General features: G+C 39.6%; 1 protein-coding gene across 1 annotated transcript in view; it reads left to right on the forward strand.

The window, feature by feature from the left end:
• Positions 1-16,342, forward strand: part of ATP8A2 (ATPase phospholipid transporting 8A2) — a 568,312-nt gene that overhangs the window by 182,174 nt on the left and 369,796 nt on the right. Inside the window, exon 24 of the mRNA XM_045844948.1 lies at positions 10,514-10,578. Coding sequence (XP_045700904.1) covers positions 10,514-10,578 — 65 coding nt within the window. The remainder of the gene's footprint in view (positions 1-10,513; positions 10,579-16,342) is intronic.

Genomic DNA, 16,342 nt, shown 5'->3' on the forward strand with positions numbered 1-16,342 from the left:
TTTAATTGAACAATAATTTTAAAAAAGAGGTAGGAAAAAAGTACAATCCAGTCCAGCATCAGTGTAGCTTAGCATGTGTTTCCAGCTGTGGTGTATTGCTATGGTTTGGGATTCAGGCTGCCTCCTAGAGGCCATGGAGAGAACAGGTGCATGCATTGTGTCAGTGTGCATCACAAGCAAGAGAAAGCACTTCCTTGTTCCCCTGGGGTTGCATCCAGAAGCTTGGGTTTGGGATGGACCAGGTGCTTTCTCAAAATGACTAATCTACTTCCCAAGATTTTTGTAGGCTTTGGATAGGGTCTTTTCACATGTTAGACTGACAGGCCTCTATGGTCTGGCACCTCTCCTGCATCCCCCAACAATCTGGTACCAGAGCGGAGAAGGGAGGAGTGTGAATGCCCTTGGTGGAGCAATGCTGTGGTCTCCTGGAGTGTGAAAAAGCTGTAGCTTACTGGTGAAGCAAACAGGCTCTGCTTCCCAATGTAGTAAGCTCAATGTCTAGTCTCTTTTGCTCCCCTTCTCAATGTCTAGCTAAACACCAATAGTAACAAAACTATTACATCATCCTGAAAAGTATTAAACACACTTATATGGGATATAAATTTAGGAGTTGATGACTTTGATTTTTTTATTTCTTTCTTTACAACATTTTAAATAAAAAATATAAAAAAAATAAATAAATATAAACAGTTAAAAGAAGAAAAAAATTTAGTCTTAAGAGAATAAAGCATGTCTTAAGAGACTAAAAGCATGTTTTCACTAAGTTCAAATCTGCAGTTATTTTATATAATTGTGACCACTTTAATGATTTTACCAATAAGTAGATTTTTCTAAGAGTCTTGTGTTTTCCCCTTCCCCATCTGGATTGGCAGCCTCTTTGCTTGCTAAGTATTACAGATATGAAAATTGGAGAAAAGGAATTTAAGTCCAAGTAACTTCATCAGTCTTAAAGAGGTACATTTAAAACATGAAATAGAATCTAATTTTGATTACTTGAGTTATTTAAAAATTGTCTGGTACTTCTGTCACCATTATGGAGTAACAAGTTATGGTACATATGTGATAAAATGAATATATAAGGATCGCATGACTTACAATGTATTTATGGAAATAGACTCTTCATCACAGATCACTTCAGAAAGAAACATACTAGAACGTCTGGTTTTAAGTAGTTGTTGTCCTGTTCGGAGTAGTCGCCCTGAAATATTACCGCCCTGGAATCCCTGGTGCCCCTTTCCTTAAACCTTCTCTTTTGAATCAGCTCAACTGATAACCTTGATTGCAGACAATACCTACCATGTGGAGTGAATTTAATCTTTAAAAAAAATAGACAACAACCATTACTCATTTCTTCTTAAGGCTATAGCTAATGAAATGCAATTTGGACTCCCAACCTCCTGACACTAAAGTCACGTGAGCAGCCTCTGAAGCATCAGTTAGAGGCTTTGTCCATTAATCTGTGCTAGATGTCTCTTAAATGCAAGTTTTTAGAGAAAAGTGTAATGAAGTTTCTGTGAGGACCCATCACTACTACTAAAAAATAAAACCCTATTTTTTATAGCCCTTTGGTGATGTAGGCAACATTTTTGTAAATGAAAGATAATACATTTGCTTTTGTTATGTCTCTCTCTGTCTATGTATATATATTAGCCATTCAGATATAACTTCCCACATAAACTTGGCTATTGATCTGTGGTTCCTAGGGCTCTTATAGAGCTCATAAAGTTGACTGCTTCCTTGAAACACTTAATTAGGTGTGTGTGTGTGTGTGTGTGTGTGTGTGTGTGTGTGTGTGTTCTGCTGTTCTAGAGCAATATGAAAGGAGTAGGTCACTCACACCAGTTAAAACTGAACTGCAGTGATAAGCTTTTTAAATTTTCTAGATCTTGAGTGTACCAGTTGGACTAACAGCCTTTCTTGTCTTTTTAAAAAGATTTTGTTTATTTATTTTTAATAAATAAATAAAGGGAGGGAGGGAGAAAGGGAGGGAGAGAAACATTGATATGTGGTTGTCTCTCGAGCATTCCCTAATGGGGACCTGGCCCACACCCTAGGCATGTGCCCTGACTGGGAATCAAACCAGTGGCCCTTTGGTTTGCAGGCTGCCACTCCATCCACTGAGCCACATCAGCCAGGGTCTAACAGCCTTTCTACATCCCTAGCCCCAGACTTAACTTCCATGAGTGCTTTCTAGTGTTTGCATGAGAAGTGAGCATGCAGGAAAGGGAGTGGCTGCCTCACTGCCCCTTAGCCAGATCACCCTGCCCTTGGGAACACACATGTGTCCTTTTCTGCTTGCTCCTTGTGTTTATCTGATCTTATCAGAGTCTAGCCAAGTTTAGAATAAAACAAGTAAAAGCAAAGGGCTGCAAATTAACCTGGGAAACAGAAATGGCTTCTTATTCCCCAAAGAAGATTCCACTTGCACACAGAGAGGTTTCTCTGAGTCTTATGAGATAATTGATACCTGTCCAGTATACAAATAACAATAGTATTATTTTGTGCTTTTTTTTCAAAGAATGTATAATGACACTTGCTACTTTGGTTCCAGAAGCACTCACATTCATTAGATATTTTAAAATTGATCTTCTTTAGCGAATGCTCAAGACCACTAGAAAGTGATGCCTCCTACTTATAAGATGATGACTTGGCCAAATCTTGGAGATTTTCTCTGCTTTCATTTGTGCTAGTGTGTCAGTAGAATTCAGACATCTCTTGGGTGTCATAGAGTAGGCTTTCAACAGCTTGGACACTGATGTTCTTTGGAAAAACTGTATCTGAATTATTTTTTCACATTGCATTCAGAACTCAAGTTGGTAACCCTGGGTGGTTAAATATCATTTTCTGACTCAGGATATCTGTTGAGCCTACACATGACACAGGAGGTATAGACATCCAGATATTTCATTAGGCTTATTGGTGTCAGACCACAGGCAACATCTCCATGCGGCGCGAGGTCATGCTCCAGATTGTCTGGGTTGTGAACCTGTGTTATAACCATGCATTCCTCACATCCTTGGTAATATGAACCATGATTGATCTGCCTCCCATCATACTGACTGGATATTCTGTACGTTGCAGTGTATGTGCCCTTTAGGGTACCCAGAAGATATTTGGGAAGAAGATCAAGTGTCTGATACTTCTGCTCCTAGATGAAATAAGGGAAAGAGGACAAATGAATAGTGTGTCTGCTGAGTGCCAGGTTATGTGCTAGGTGTGCTTTCTGGACACACTCTTCAGTCTTTACACACGAGTAGCCTTAAGCTCAGGGGGGAAATTCAGAGTTTACAAAGGTTGCACTCTGCTTAATGACCAAACAACTACTGGGTCTTAGGGCTCTTCACTTCCAATGCAGGGCTCATTTTAAACAAATTCACATAGCTTTTGCAACATCTGTTCCCTGAAATTTGAGTTAGCAGACCAGAAGAATGGTACTATAGTTCATCTATTTGAAGATGTACATTATTTTATATTTTACCATTTCTGAAATTGAATTGTCTTATGATTGTTGATTCTGACAATTTTAAGAGTACCATATATCATTAGTGGTGCATTTAGTGCGTGTTCACACTAGAGGTGACATGTGGTGTGTCTGGGTTCTTGGCTCTCTTTAGTGTTTGATCTGTCTATTGGTCATTGTTTGAGAATTTATTTTGAAAGTGTAACTTTTAGTTCATGCCTTGAAAATACATATACTTAGTCAAATTAAGTTCTAGGATATTTGTGTTTTTTATGAGCCAGGGAGCCTTATGCAGACAGACAGTCATCTTGCCTATGGGTTTCAGGTAGTTTAGAGCTGGCGTGATGCCAGACTCCTGCTGTGCCATACTTGCATTTATGCTAACTAGCTGTGTTTCAAGCAGTTGGCAGTTTTCTTTTTTAGCTAAATAATTTGGCATCAGCTAGTCTACAGTGAAATCTCAGATGCAGCCTTTGTGGATTGTGTGGTCACTTCCTATCACCACTGAATAAAACATCTATTAAATTGTTAGACAATGGATGTTGAGTTTTCAGAACCTATAATTTGTTTCTAATGCATGTAGGATGAATGAGAACAACATCCTAGTGTGGGTTCCATTTTATTTTTTATATTTATAAGTATATTTTATAGATTATGCTATTACAGTTGTCCCATTTTTTCTCCCCCTTATCCCCCTCTGCCCTGCACCTCACTTCCTTCCAGCATTACCCTTGCTCCCTTTGTTCATGTCCATGGGTCGTACATATAAGTTCTTGGGCTTCTCCATGTTTTTATACTATTCTTAACCTCCCCTTGTTGATTTTCTACCTACCAATTATGCTTCTTATTCCCTGTACCTTTTTCCCCATTCTCCCCTATCCCCCTTCCTGCTGATATCCCTCTGTGTGATCTCCATTTCTGTGATTCTGTTTCTATTCTAGTTGTTTGCTTAGTTTGTTTTGTATCTGTTTTTGTTTTTATCTTATGTTCAGTTGCTGAGAGTTGTGAGTTTGTTGACATTTTACTGTTCATAGTTCTAATCTTCTTTTTCTTAGATAAATCCCTTTAACATTTCATATAATGAGGGCTTGGTGACGATGAACTCCTTTTACTTGACCTTATCTGGGAAGCACTTCATCTGCCCTTCCATTCTAAGTGAAAGCTTTGCTGGATACAGTAATCTTGGATGTAGGTCCTTGCCTTTCACAACTTGGAATACTTCTTTCCAGCCCCTTCTTGCCTGCAAGGTTTCTTTGGAGAAATCAGCTGACAGTCTTATGGGCATTCCTTTGTAGGTAACTGTCTCCTTTTGTCTTGCTGCTTTTAAGATTTTCTCCTTATCTTTCATCTCGGGTAATGTAATTATGATGTGCCTTGGTGTGTGCTTCCTTGGCTCCAACTTCTTTGGGACTCTCTGAGCTTCCTGGACTTCCTGGAAGTCTATTTCATTTGCCAGATTAGGGAAGTTCTCCTTCATTATTTGTTCAAAAAGTTTTCAATTTCTTGCTCTTCCTCTTCTTCTGGCACCCCTATGATTCAGATGTTGGAACATTTAAAATTGTCCTGGAGGCTCCTAAGCTTCTCATTCTTTTTCATTCCTGCTTCTTCATTCTGTTCTGGTTGAATATTTCTTTCTTCCTTCTGCTCCAAATCATTGATTTGAATCCTGGTTTTCTTCCCTTCACTGTTGGTTACCTATATATTTTTTTTATTTCACTTTGTGTAGCCTTCTCTTCTTTTCTTTTGCAGCTGTACTCAACCATTTCTGTGAGCATCCTGATTACCAGTGTTTCGAACTCTTTATCTGATAGGTTGGCTATCTCTTCATTGCTTAGTTCTTTTTCTGGAGTTTTGATCTGTCCTTTCATTTGAACCACATTTCTTTGTCTTGACACACCTGTAACTTTGTAAGGGGTGGAGCTTTTGGTATTTGCCAGGGCAGGGCAACCCACATTGCTTTGTTGTGGTCTGTATGTGGGCGAGGGGTCTGAGAGGGAACAATACCACTTGCTGGACTCTCATCCAGCTTTCAGCCACTTCTACTGCTACCCAAAAGCAAATTGGGGCCCCCCTGGTGCTGATTCCCAGGTGGGTGGGTTTGTGTATGTTCTAGGACCCTGTGAGTCTCTTCAATGAACTCTCCTGTGAGACTGGCAGTTTCTCCCACTACTGCAATTCCCACAGGTTTTTACAGCCAGAGGTTTTGAGGCTTTATTTTCCTGTGCTGGAACCCTGGGTTGTGTGGTCTGTATCCTTTCCCAGTTGTTCCTTCTGGTTTATCTGCATAAATGTGAGACCATCCTGTCCACCAGCCACCACCTCACCTGCCTAGTTCTTCAGCTGCCGCCTTGCTGTTGTTCCTCTCCACCCCCACTGCCCATCTCCACCCCTCCTACCAGTCTGGATGTATGTTTCTTTAACTCTTTGGTTCTCAGACTTTTATACAGTTTGATTTTCTGGTAGTTCTGGTTGTTTTTGTTTTTAAGTTGGTTGTTATCTTTCTCTTGGTTGTGCGAGGAAGCAAAGAATATCTACCTATACTGCCATCTTGGCTGGAAGCTGTGTGTTCTATTTTAAAGTCAGGAAGTTACCAATAGCTTTCATTGTCATCCATGTTTGAGTTGGAATTGCTGCCCTTCCCCCTGCATTTTGCTAGTCATCATTTGATACTTTGAAATAACTTCTTAAAGTCTTAGAAACTTAATTTTTTTAAAAGTGAGTGAATTTGGCACTTGCCCATCCTATTATTGCCTATAGATTGCCTTTCCCATAAAAGGAAGACAAATCCCCTTCTCAGGTGAAGCCTGGCACTGTTTGGTGGCATTTGCAGTCTCAGTGTTGTTTTTCCCAGAAGTCAGAGGTGTTATTTCTTTGATCACCTACAACTAGCATTGTTGCCTGATGTTCTCTGCTGGTCTTGGAACTTACGTTCTCTAACAGGGAATGGGGTAACTATGAGACAAATTAGAGAGTGAAGTAGATGAGAAAGTTGTAATTTTTTATGCAATATAGGTATTAAGCATGACTGGAGTTAATAATAGTTACTCAGTAAATGTTAGCTATAATGTGCCAAATACTGTGCTAAGTCCGTTATGTAATTTTTATGTTTAATTCCCTTTGAGATAGGCATCATCCCCTTTTCAAAGATAGAACTGAGGCATGGAAATATCAAACAACTTAGCCTAGGTCACGTAGGTGTGAGAATGCTGAAAATCTGAGTAAGTGACTACCACACTTGAAATTCACTTACCAAAAGGCAAAATATACGAGCCGGAAAAGACCCGACAAGGCTTCAAAGATGAGAAAGGATTAAAACTTGATCGTTCAAGAAATTGTTTAAGAGAGAGAAAAAAAAAACTAAACACAGAATGGGCCGTGATAGCCCAATTTGCGGGGAAGGTCACAAGGGAAGGCTGAGTGTGTTCTTACATGTGATGGAACGTTCCTGGGACGGGTCCGAAGGGTCTGGAGGGAATGGTGCCAGGTGTTGCTCTGTGGGTGAGTCCTCAGCTTCCTGGTTCTCCAGGTGACTGAAGGACTCCGCACTGAGCCTGTGTGGGCCCACCCTGTCCATTCCTGATGTGTGACAGTATGCTTTACACACCCACACTCAAATACTGATTGATCACTTCCTCTGTGAAAATAGTTAGAAACAGCGACACACTTACAGAGGATTTAGAACTTCATTGAGTTCCAAAGAGGGGTAGCTTAATTAATCTGATTTTAGGATGTATGATTAGGAAGGATAAATTGTTCCTAATCCTTCCAAAACTGTCACCAAAAAGAGTGGATTTGGATATTTTTGCCAATATGAGCTTACCTCAGAAGAGGAGACAGTGATTGCAAGATCTGAGAGATTTGGCTTGGTAATATTTTCTAGTATGAATTGTTATTTTATTGTCTTAAAATCAAGTTGTGCTCTAAGCACCATGGGCTCTGTACTATTTTGATTTCTCTAAATGTTGATCGTAGTAAGGTAGTTGAAAGACCAAGACCTGTGCAGTGTGCCATTCGTTTCAGCTGCAGTGAGAAGTGAAATCCCAGAGGTTCTCGTCTCAGGCTTTTTACAGTCGTCTTGTTAGACTGCGAGATTAAAGAACTTGATCTCAATTTACAAGTGTGGATTGACATTTCATACCTGGCTCTTCTCCAAAAGTTGATCTCATTTTATCCCTAAACATTAGAAATCAAGCACACCAAAACTGGGTTGACATAATTTGATTTGCCACATTAGCTAAGTCGCAATTAACTGTGTTAAACTTCCATGGTCTGTCTAGTGCAAGTGTTCTGTGTGATAATTCTCTAAGCAAAATCTCACTTCAATTTCTAATTTTTTTAAAAAAGAAAACCAACCTGTTTCTTCTCAGAAAGCTTTAGTTTTGTATATTTAAATTCATGACAATGTCAGTGGTTTTATTTATTTCTGTCTCCCTGTAATGGCTAAAAAAATACTTAGTTTTCCCACAATATCTGTGTGCAGCTTCAGTTGTCAAGTGGCATTTTGCTGAAATTGAAAAATATAGAACAAAACAGCAAGCTAGGGTTTAAAAATTACAACTTGCTTCTGCAGCTGTTGTTTAAATCAAAAACTACCAGCAAATCCTTTCCCATCAGTTATACTAAATTTGTAACAGTCTGTATTGCACGGAGCTGTTGGAAGTCTCTGGGGATAAAGAAAGAGTAAGCCTAACATAGAGGGAAGTGATTAAAGTTGCAATATCCCCTTTTATGAATGAAAAGAAAATATAGACATCCCTTCTGGACCTAATCTAAGACTTTATAGGAAGGAGGAATACAATTGTGCAAATTTAATGGGAAACAAAGGGTTCAATTATTTTAGTTTTACCATGCAGAAATTTTACTGGCATTCTGGGAAATTCTTATTTTTACTCATCACTATTGTTAAAATCCACACTTGAATGAGTTTGAAGATGCATAGAAAGTTGTTTCATGTTTCTTCCCCCCTCCTTTTTTTGTTTTGTTTTAGAGGTTTAGCAGGTATTTGCCCATGTGGTATGACGATTTTAAATTATTCAGCTTATTTTAATTATTAAAATAATACATGGTGGTTTTAACAAGTGAAATAGCCTCATTCCCTTAAGATAACTTTGGTTAGCAGCCTGGGCTATAGTTTTATGCTATTGCTTTAAAAAATAACATTTGGGGTAAAGGCCATAATTTTGTGCTTTAAAATTTGTGTTCTGATGTGATTTATAAAATATTCCCCTCAAATGAGAGTGAAGGATATATTTCATATGTTCCCAAATAAATAAAAAAATGTATTGTCTCTCCCTAACAAAAAAAAAAAAACCCCAAACAAATCTAAGTTTTTATTTTTCTTAATTTTTGTTTGTCTTGCATATGATTATGTGCCTTCTGGTAGGGTTTCCTCCAGATAGAAAAAGGACCTGCTGAGGGGAATTGAGCATGTAAATGCAGCAGTTCTGTGATTGTCCATTCTTCAGTGCCTGTCTCCTTTTCCAGTTTAATGTCGCACCTGTGGTTATGGATGTGCCAGCTGCTCTGTGAAGGGGGGTCCTGGCTCCTCCTGGCTTTAGGAGCAGCATTGGCTAAGGCCCTTTCTTTTTTAAAGAAGATTTTATTTGTTTTTAGGAAGGGAGAAAGAGAGGGGGAAAATTCGATGTGCAAGAGATATTGCCTCCAGGGATCTGGTTCATAACCCAGGCATGTGCCCTGACCGGGAATTGAACCAGCGACCTTTTGGTTTGCTGGGCAGCATTCAACCCACTGAGCCACACCAGTCAGGGCAAGGCCCTTTCTTGAGATTATCACATATGTACTTGCTCCAAGGTTGAAATTCTGTGTGCTGGTGATTTGTTTCACTTTCTGTAATCATTGGTCTGTTATCTTAAGGTGCTGAGAAAAAACTGGTTGTAAGGTCCAACTTTCTAAGTGGAAGACATATTTTCTTGTTTTTTCTCAACAAGATAAATTGAGATAGGGGTTGATGCCAGCTCCCTCTCCAGGGCACTGAGAGGATGGAGGGTGATTTGAAAGAGAGACTAAGGGGAAGGGACTAGTCAAAGAACATGGGCGAATGACCCACAGACATGGACAACGGTGTGGGGATAGACTGTGGGGGAGGAGGGGCAGGCTGGGCAGAGGAGGGTGAAGGGGGAAAATTGGGACAGCTGTAATAGAATAATAATAAACAAACCTAAAAACAAACAAACAAACAAAGACTAGAGCTCCGACAGACACCCTGGTCCTGGGATTTGCCAGAGAGCCTTCTCCCCGGGCTAATGGATTTGACAGGGAAGAGTCCGCAATGCTCACCCTGGTCTGTGGAGCTGTGGGTGCCGGCAGCTGTCTTGGGGTGGTGGGCTGCAAAGCCTGAGTAGGAAAGAGACTCACAGAAAGTATGTGCAGCTCCTGGGAGGAAGGTAGAAAACAATATCTTGCATCATTTATAGAGAGAACTTTATTTAAAAACGTGATGGAAATTGTTGATAAGAATTAGTATTGGAGGAATTTTGTTTCAAAACAAACTTTTTTAAAAAACCCAAGTTTAATTCTTGACATAGACATTGCTTTAAACTTTTGGTAGGTAAAGCAACTCCCTCGATATGTAATAGTATTCCTTTGAAATCTGTTGTGAGAAATACCTGTTTTTAAAAAAAGCAAATTAGGATCTCAATATGATAGGCAAGTTCATGTGGATACAGGAGCACCGTGAGATTTCATTTGTCTTCCTAAAGTGTTTGCAGTTATTTCAGATAACCCAAGGCTTCTCCTAATGGCATATAAGGATAAAGACAGATCCACAGAAAACTGACAAGTATTTATTTTAGACACTGGTTATGAAGACCTTCCTAGCCTGTTCTGTTCAAGCTGTCTGCAAGAACCAAAATTAATTTAAATGTAACTTTTCTACCCTGCACTTTTTGCTCAGTTCTTTCATATGAGCCAATGGCTTTAAAGTGGTAATAAGAAAGATAAAACAGGGGAGACTGAATTCAAACAACCACTGAAAGATGTTTAAGTCATGGAAGGAATGATAAATTCATGGGTGTTGTCTCTTCTTTTACTTAGGATATTCCTGCCGGTTGGTATCACAGAATATGGCCCTTATCCTATTGAAGGAAGATTCTTTGGATGTAAGTAGTTTTTTAAAAGTTGCATTTGATGTAATGAAAGTCTTTGTTTTTTCCCACTATGACTGATTATCAGGGTTTATTTTTTTACTAAACTGTTGTAAAACTATGTGTTTCTGTATTGATGAATGATCTTGAAAGTAAAGATAATATTCAAGTGCCAGGAGTTGCTTAAATTTATATAGCAATAGGCACATTTGCAATAATTATTCCCTGACATCCATTGCCACCAGCTCATACAGACTTGCATGGCATGGTTCTCTGAGAAATTTAGACCTGTACCCATCCCAGCAAGGCCTAGAGCCACTGATGAGACCAGGGGGAGGAGCCGTTTAGGGGGTGACCAGTGATCTGGGGAGTAGTTTAATATGAAGATTTGAGCTAAACAATGAAAGTTATTTGTCAGGACTTTTAACAAGGGCTTGTTACTGGCAGGCACCCACCACACAATTCTAGTTAGAATGTTTAAATGGCAGTGCTAGGCACAGATGAGAAGACAGGGTTAGTTACCATTTTAAATGCAGGAGTATAATATGGAGATTTCTGAAGCTGCATATCGGGGAGGCCATGGATCTGCCAGGAATGCAAAGGCAGGAGTCAGGGAGAGTCTGTGTGCCTTCAGGGCACCACTGGCTAGATATCCCCACTCTGGCTTGAGGCTTCAGGATTTATCTCAATGTGCGGCTTTTCCTTTTGAGTCTCTGCCAGCAGGAAGCCCAGAACTCTCAGGTCATCCCTCCTCTCCTGGATTCTGATGCTCCTGTGCTCTGGGCTCCTGCAGAAACTTCCTCTTCCCAGTGTTCCCATCGCCCCAGCACTCCCTACCCCCCGTGCCTTCATTTTTCTCTACAGAACTTTTCATCTTTGGAACTAATGTGTATTATTAACATATAATTATATATCAAATATATAATAATTGTAATAATATTATATATTATAATGTAATAGAGGATTATAAAAAGGTACCATAAGATTTACCCTCTTACCCATTTTTAAGTGTATAGTTCAGTGGTTTTAAATATGTTCATATTGCACAGCCATCACTGCCATCCATCTCCAGAACTCTTTGCATCTTACAAAACTCTGCACCCCTGAAACAACCTCCCCACTTCCTACCCCCAGATTCCTGGTAACCATCACTGTACTTTCTGTCTCGATGAGTCTGACTGTTCTGGTATATCATATAAGTGAAATCATCTAGCATTTGTCTTTCTGTGACTGGCTTCATTCACTTGGCAAAATGTCCTCAAGGTTCATCCATGTTGAAGAATGTGTCAGAATTTGCTTTTTTTTTTTTTTAAGGCTGAATAATCATCCACTGTATGTATGTGCCACATTTTTTAATCCATTTATTTGTCTGTGGACACTTGGGTTGCTTCTGCCTTTGGCTATTGTGAATAATGTTGCTCTGAAGATGGGTGACAAATGTCTTTTTGAGACCCTTCAATTTTTTTGGCTATATTATACCCAGAAGTAGAATTGCTGGATCATATGGTGGTTTTATGTTTAACTCTTTGAGGCACTGCCACATTATTTTACATTCCCACCAGCAGTGCACCAATGTTTCAACTTCTCCATATCCTCACCAACACTGTTCTTTGCTTTTATTAAAAATTTTAAGCCCTGGCTGGCGTAGTTCAGTGGATTGAGCGCGGGCTGCAAACCAGTGTTGCAGGTTCGATTCCTAGTCAGGGTACATGCCTGGGTTGCAGGCCATGACCCCCCAGCAACTACACATTGATGTTTCTCTCTCTCTCTCCCTTCCTTCCCTCTCTAAACATAAATAAATAAAATCTTTAAAAAATGTTTAAAAAAATTTTTTTTAAAAATATTTTTGATGGTAGCATTCTGATGCGTGGGAGGTGATGCCTCATTATGCTTTGATTTACATTTCCTTAATAATTAGTGATGTTGAGCATCTTTTCAGGTACTTATCGGTCCTTTGTATATCATCTAAGAGAAAAAAAATTCAATCCCAGTTTTTAAACCAGGTTGTTTGTTTTTTTTTTCTTGTGAAATACTTTATATTTTGCTTTTAACTCTCTAGTTTCTTAGAACATAAGGTGCGTGGAGAAAAAGTCTGATTTATTTTCTTTCACCGGGCATTTTTACCTTTGGGACAGTGTTTTGCACAAATTAGGTACTCAGTAAATGTTTGAAGGGAGTAAATGGACAAACTTAAGGTAATTTCCCAGTTACCAATTAGAACTTCTATATAAAAGGCCATGCTGACGAGTCAGTGGCTCCAGTTGCTATGCTAGGCCAAGGGCAAGCCGACATCGGGAGGGAATGCAGATAGCACGTTGGCAGACAGCAGAGTGGAGTGAAGTGCAGAGAAGTGCACAGAGCCCTTGGATGAGTCCACCTAGGGTGTCTGTACCAGGAGCCCCCTTATTTCCTGATGATTTCCAGTTCTAAGGCATCCACAGTCTTAAAATAAACCTCTTTTTCTGGAGGTGACTCAGAAATGAGCCTGTATTTTCCTTTTATACCAGGCGTTCTCTGGAATCCAAGGGATGGACTTTGATTCTGCGTAGCAGTACAGCATGCACAGCCCTGACTGAGACATTTGGTTTACCTTGACCAAGCGGTGATTTGTGAAGCCAAACAGAGTGTTTTATGGGTGTGTGCCTGATTTCCCATGGTAACCCATTAAGAATGCTTCTTCCTTATCCAGTATTGAACATCTTTTAGTATAATGACTTTAATGTACTCAGCATCGATTGAGCAGAGGTGCAATTTCTATGTACTTTTTCTGTTCTTTACTCAAAGGGGGCACTCCATATTTCTGACTAAAGTCCTTTTCCCATCCTACCTTCTCTCCTTCTTCCCCCTTATTCTTTAATTGGGTTAAAGGCTTTCCTATTCTTATTAAAATTTCACTTGGTGGGCCCTGGCTGGTGTGGCTTAGTGGATTGAGTGCTGGGCTGCTAACCAAGGGGCTGCTGGTTTGATTCCCAGTCAGGGCACAGGCCTGGGTTGTGGGCCAGGTCCTTAGTGGGGGGTGTGTGAGAGGCAACCACACATTGCTGTTTCTCTGCCTCTCCTCCTCCATTCCCCTCTGTCTAAAAGTAAATAAATAAAATCTTAAAAAAAATTTTTTTTTCACTTGGTGGGTGTGTAGTAAAAGCAAAGTGCTAGGGCAATAATTAGATATGTCGTAAGTTTTAGCAAAGCTCCCACTTGAGTTTTTAATGTTACTGGGCTCTGATGGTGAAGCAGAGAAGACAGAGACAGAGGAAATGGTCCAAGACCCAGAAGCATTGGGCCTGGCTTCCCTGACTTTATTGCTCATATAAATACGAGGGGAATGAAGGGCTCACCTCAAGACTCAGAGCTGGCCCTTGTCACCTTTACTTGACCAGTGAGTATGTCTAGGCTAGGACTCCAAATACTTATAAATAATTCGGATTCATCTCTCTGTTTTTAGTGTTTCAGCTGCCGCCAAAATAAGGTCCATGCTCTGAGATACAGATGAGATCAGTGGCCTTTGAAATAAGGATTGGGTGTGTGGTGGTACACACCCTAGGGCGGCACTAGATGGTTATATGTCTGAAGAAAATGTGATTTTCTTTTTTTTAGGTTAAAAAAAGGTACTAACAAATCAGCTTTATTGATAATAATATGTGGCTTGCCATTGGCACCCTCAGCCCTTATTTCTGGCATACTGACCAGAGACGGGGCTAGAAGGAATGGGTGCAGGAGGAGGGAGGCATGGAGTTCCACATGTCAGAAGAGCTAATGCTGGGTCTCTGACTCTTTTGTTTGCTTTTAGCTCATTATAAAACGTTGCCATTTACACGTACTTGTTAAATGGACTTATGGATTATACTTAGTTTTGATTAAACCAACTCTCATAAGGTGATGGCTTAAAGGGGTTCCTATTTAAAAAAAAAGGAACTGAAATAATAACAATAGTGTACACAGAAGCCACAACAATATGGCATTGCTTGGTCTGTGTGCTAGTCAAAGTTTTCCTTTGGCTACTTGATGAGTTAAAACAAGGATCACATCTGACAAGTTAAACAAATTTCAAAATTACCCACAGGCTATTATCATTAATCATGAATCTTGCCCTAGATGTATGTGGTATCTTCAAATAGGAGCTATGGCAATATGAAACAATTTTGGAATAGTGAGACTTTAAAAACTAAGAATCCTAAGTATGAGAATAAAAATCAACAGTTTTATTAGCAATTCAAAAACATGTAATATTCAAATCAGCTACTGTTTGAACTTTCGCAGAACCTACTGTTAGCTATCAAATAATAATAATTGTCTTTTGGTATTTGTTAGTAAAAGACAAAAAGTGCCAAGCCATTTGGGGAGCGTTTGTTTTCCTGCTGCAATAATATCGAGAAAATAACATAGCAACAATGAAAATATACATACATGTATATGGATGAGACCTGTAGACAACCTTGCTGGGATTTTCTAAGAAACAATTGGTTAAGCAAATTAGGAAAAATAGGGGACTTGTTACATATTTGGATGGAAGAGTATCTATTTCTAACATGTGCTAACTTATGGACCACACCAGTGATTTTCAATTGGTATGCCGCAAGAATTTTTACAACATGCAGTACCTGAGTAGTCAGAAGTACTGACATTTTACTTTAGATTGTCAAATAAAAAAGTGACTACAGCCACCTTGACCAGTGTGGCTCAGTTGGTTGGGCATTGTCCTGCAAAGCAAAAGTTTGCCCATTCAATTCCCAGTCAGAGCACATGCCTGGGCTGCGGATTCAGTCCCCAGTTGGGGGCTTGTTCAAGAGGCAACCGACTGATGTTTCTCTTGCACATCAGTGTTTCTCTCCCTCTCTTTCTTTTTCCCTCCTCATCTCTCTGAAAATAAATTGTAAAAATATTTAAAGAAATGACAACAGCTAATACAACAATAGCCATCTGGTGTGAATGAATCAAAATTATATCTGTTTTTTGGGTCAGATCGGCAAACAATATATTTTTGGTGTGCCACAGAATTTTAGTAAACAGTTTATGTGCACCATGAGATGAAAAAGGTTGAAAATCACCGAGACACACACTAGTATTTTTTTTCTGAGTCATCAAAAGGAAGATGTATTGGTAACAATGTATTCTTCTAAGCAAAATGTTAATTCTTTAACAGAAAATGTTTCATGAAATAAGTATGTGTGATCACTGATGGAAAGACTTCTTAGGAATGAAAACAAAATCTTGTAATGTTTATTACCAACGTCTGTGGTGGAGACTACATTTCTCAGCTTCTCTCTGGCAGGATGTGGCGGTGAGATTTAATCATCACTGTTGGAATGTGAATAAGAGTGAGGTGGGAAATTTCTGCATTACCCATTGGAGAGGAAATTTCTTGCCCTGGTTTCTCAGCTCTTCCCATATTTTTGACTGCATATGGCACAGCTGGAGCCACTGTGGAAGTTATGGAGTTGAGGGAGCTCCATATGAGGACAGCAGAGCTGCTTCACTACATTAGTCTCTGTGTGACCTTGAAGACCAGAATCCACAAATTTCCTCTGTGTGTGTGTGTGTGTGTGTGTGTGTGTGTGTGTGTGAAAAAGTTCTATAGTTTGAAATATTGCATGGGGGGCAGTTATCTTTGTTTAGCTTCATAAAACAGAATCTGAAACTAAAAGTAATATCATTACAGGGTCTCCCAGCATGGTGTAGGGCTGTCCTCAGAGAGAGATGAGGCAGGTCTACTTTTGCTGGCAGGGAAGAGAGAATGGGATTTGAGGGTCAAGGGGTTTGGATCCATTCAAATTAATACAGG

The sequence above is a fragment of the Phyllostomus hastatus genome, unplaced genomic scaffold (assembly GCF_019186645.2).
Source record: "Phyllostomus hastatus isolate PE091 unplaced genomic scaffold, TTU_PhHast_1.1 phas_contig_41, whole genome shotgun sequence".
NCBI classification, from domain to species: domain Eukaryota; kingdom Metazoa; phylum Chordata; class Mammalia; order Chiroptera; family Phyllostomidae; genus Phyllostomus; species Phyllostomus hastatus.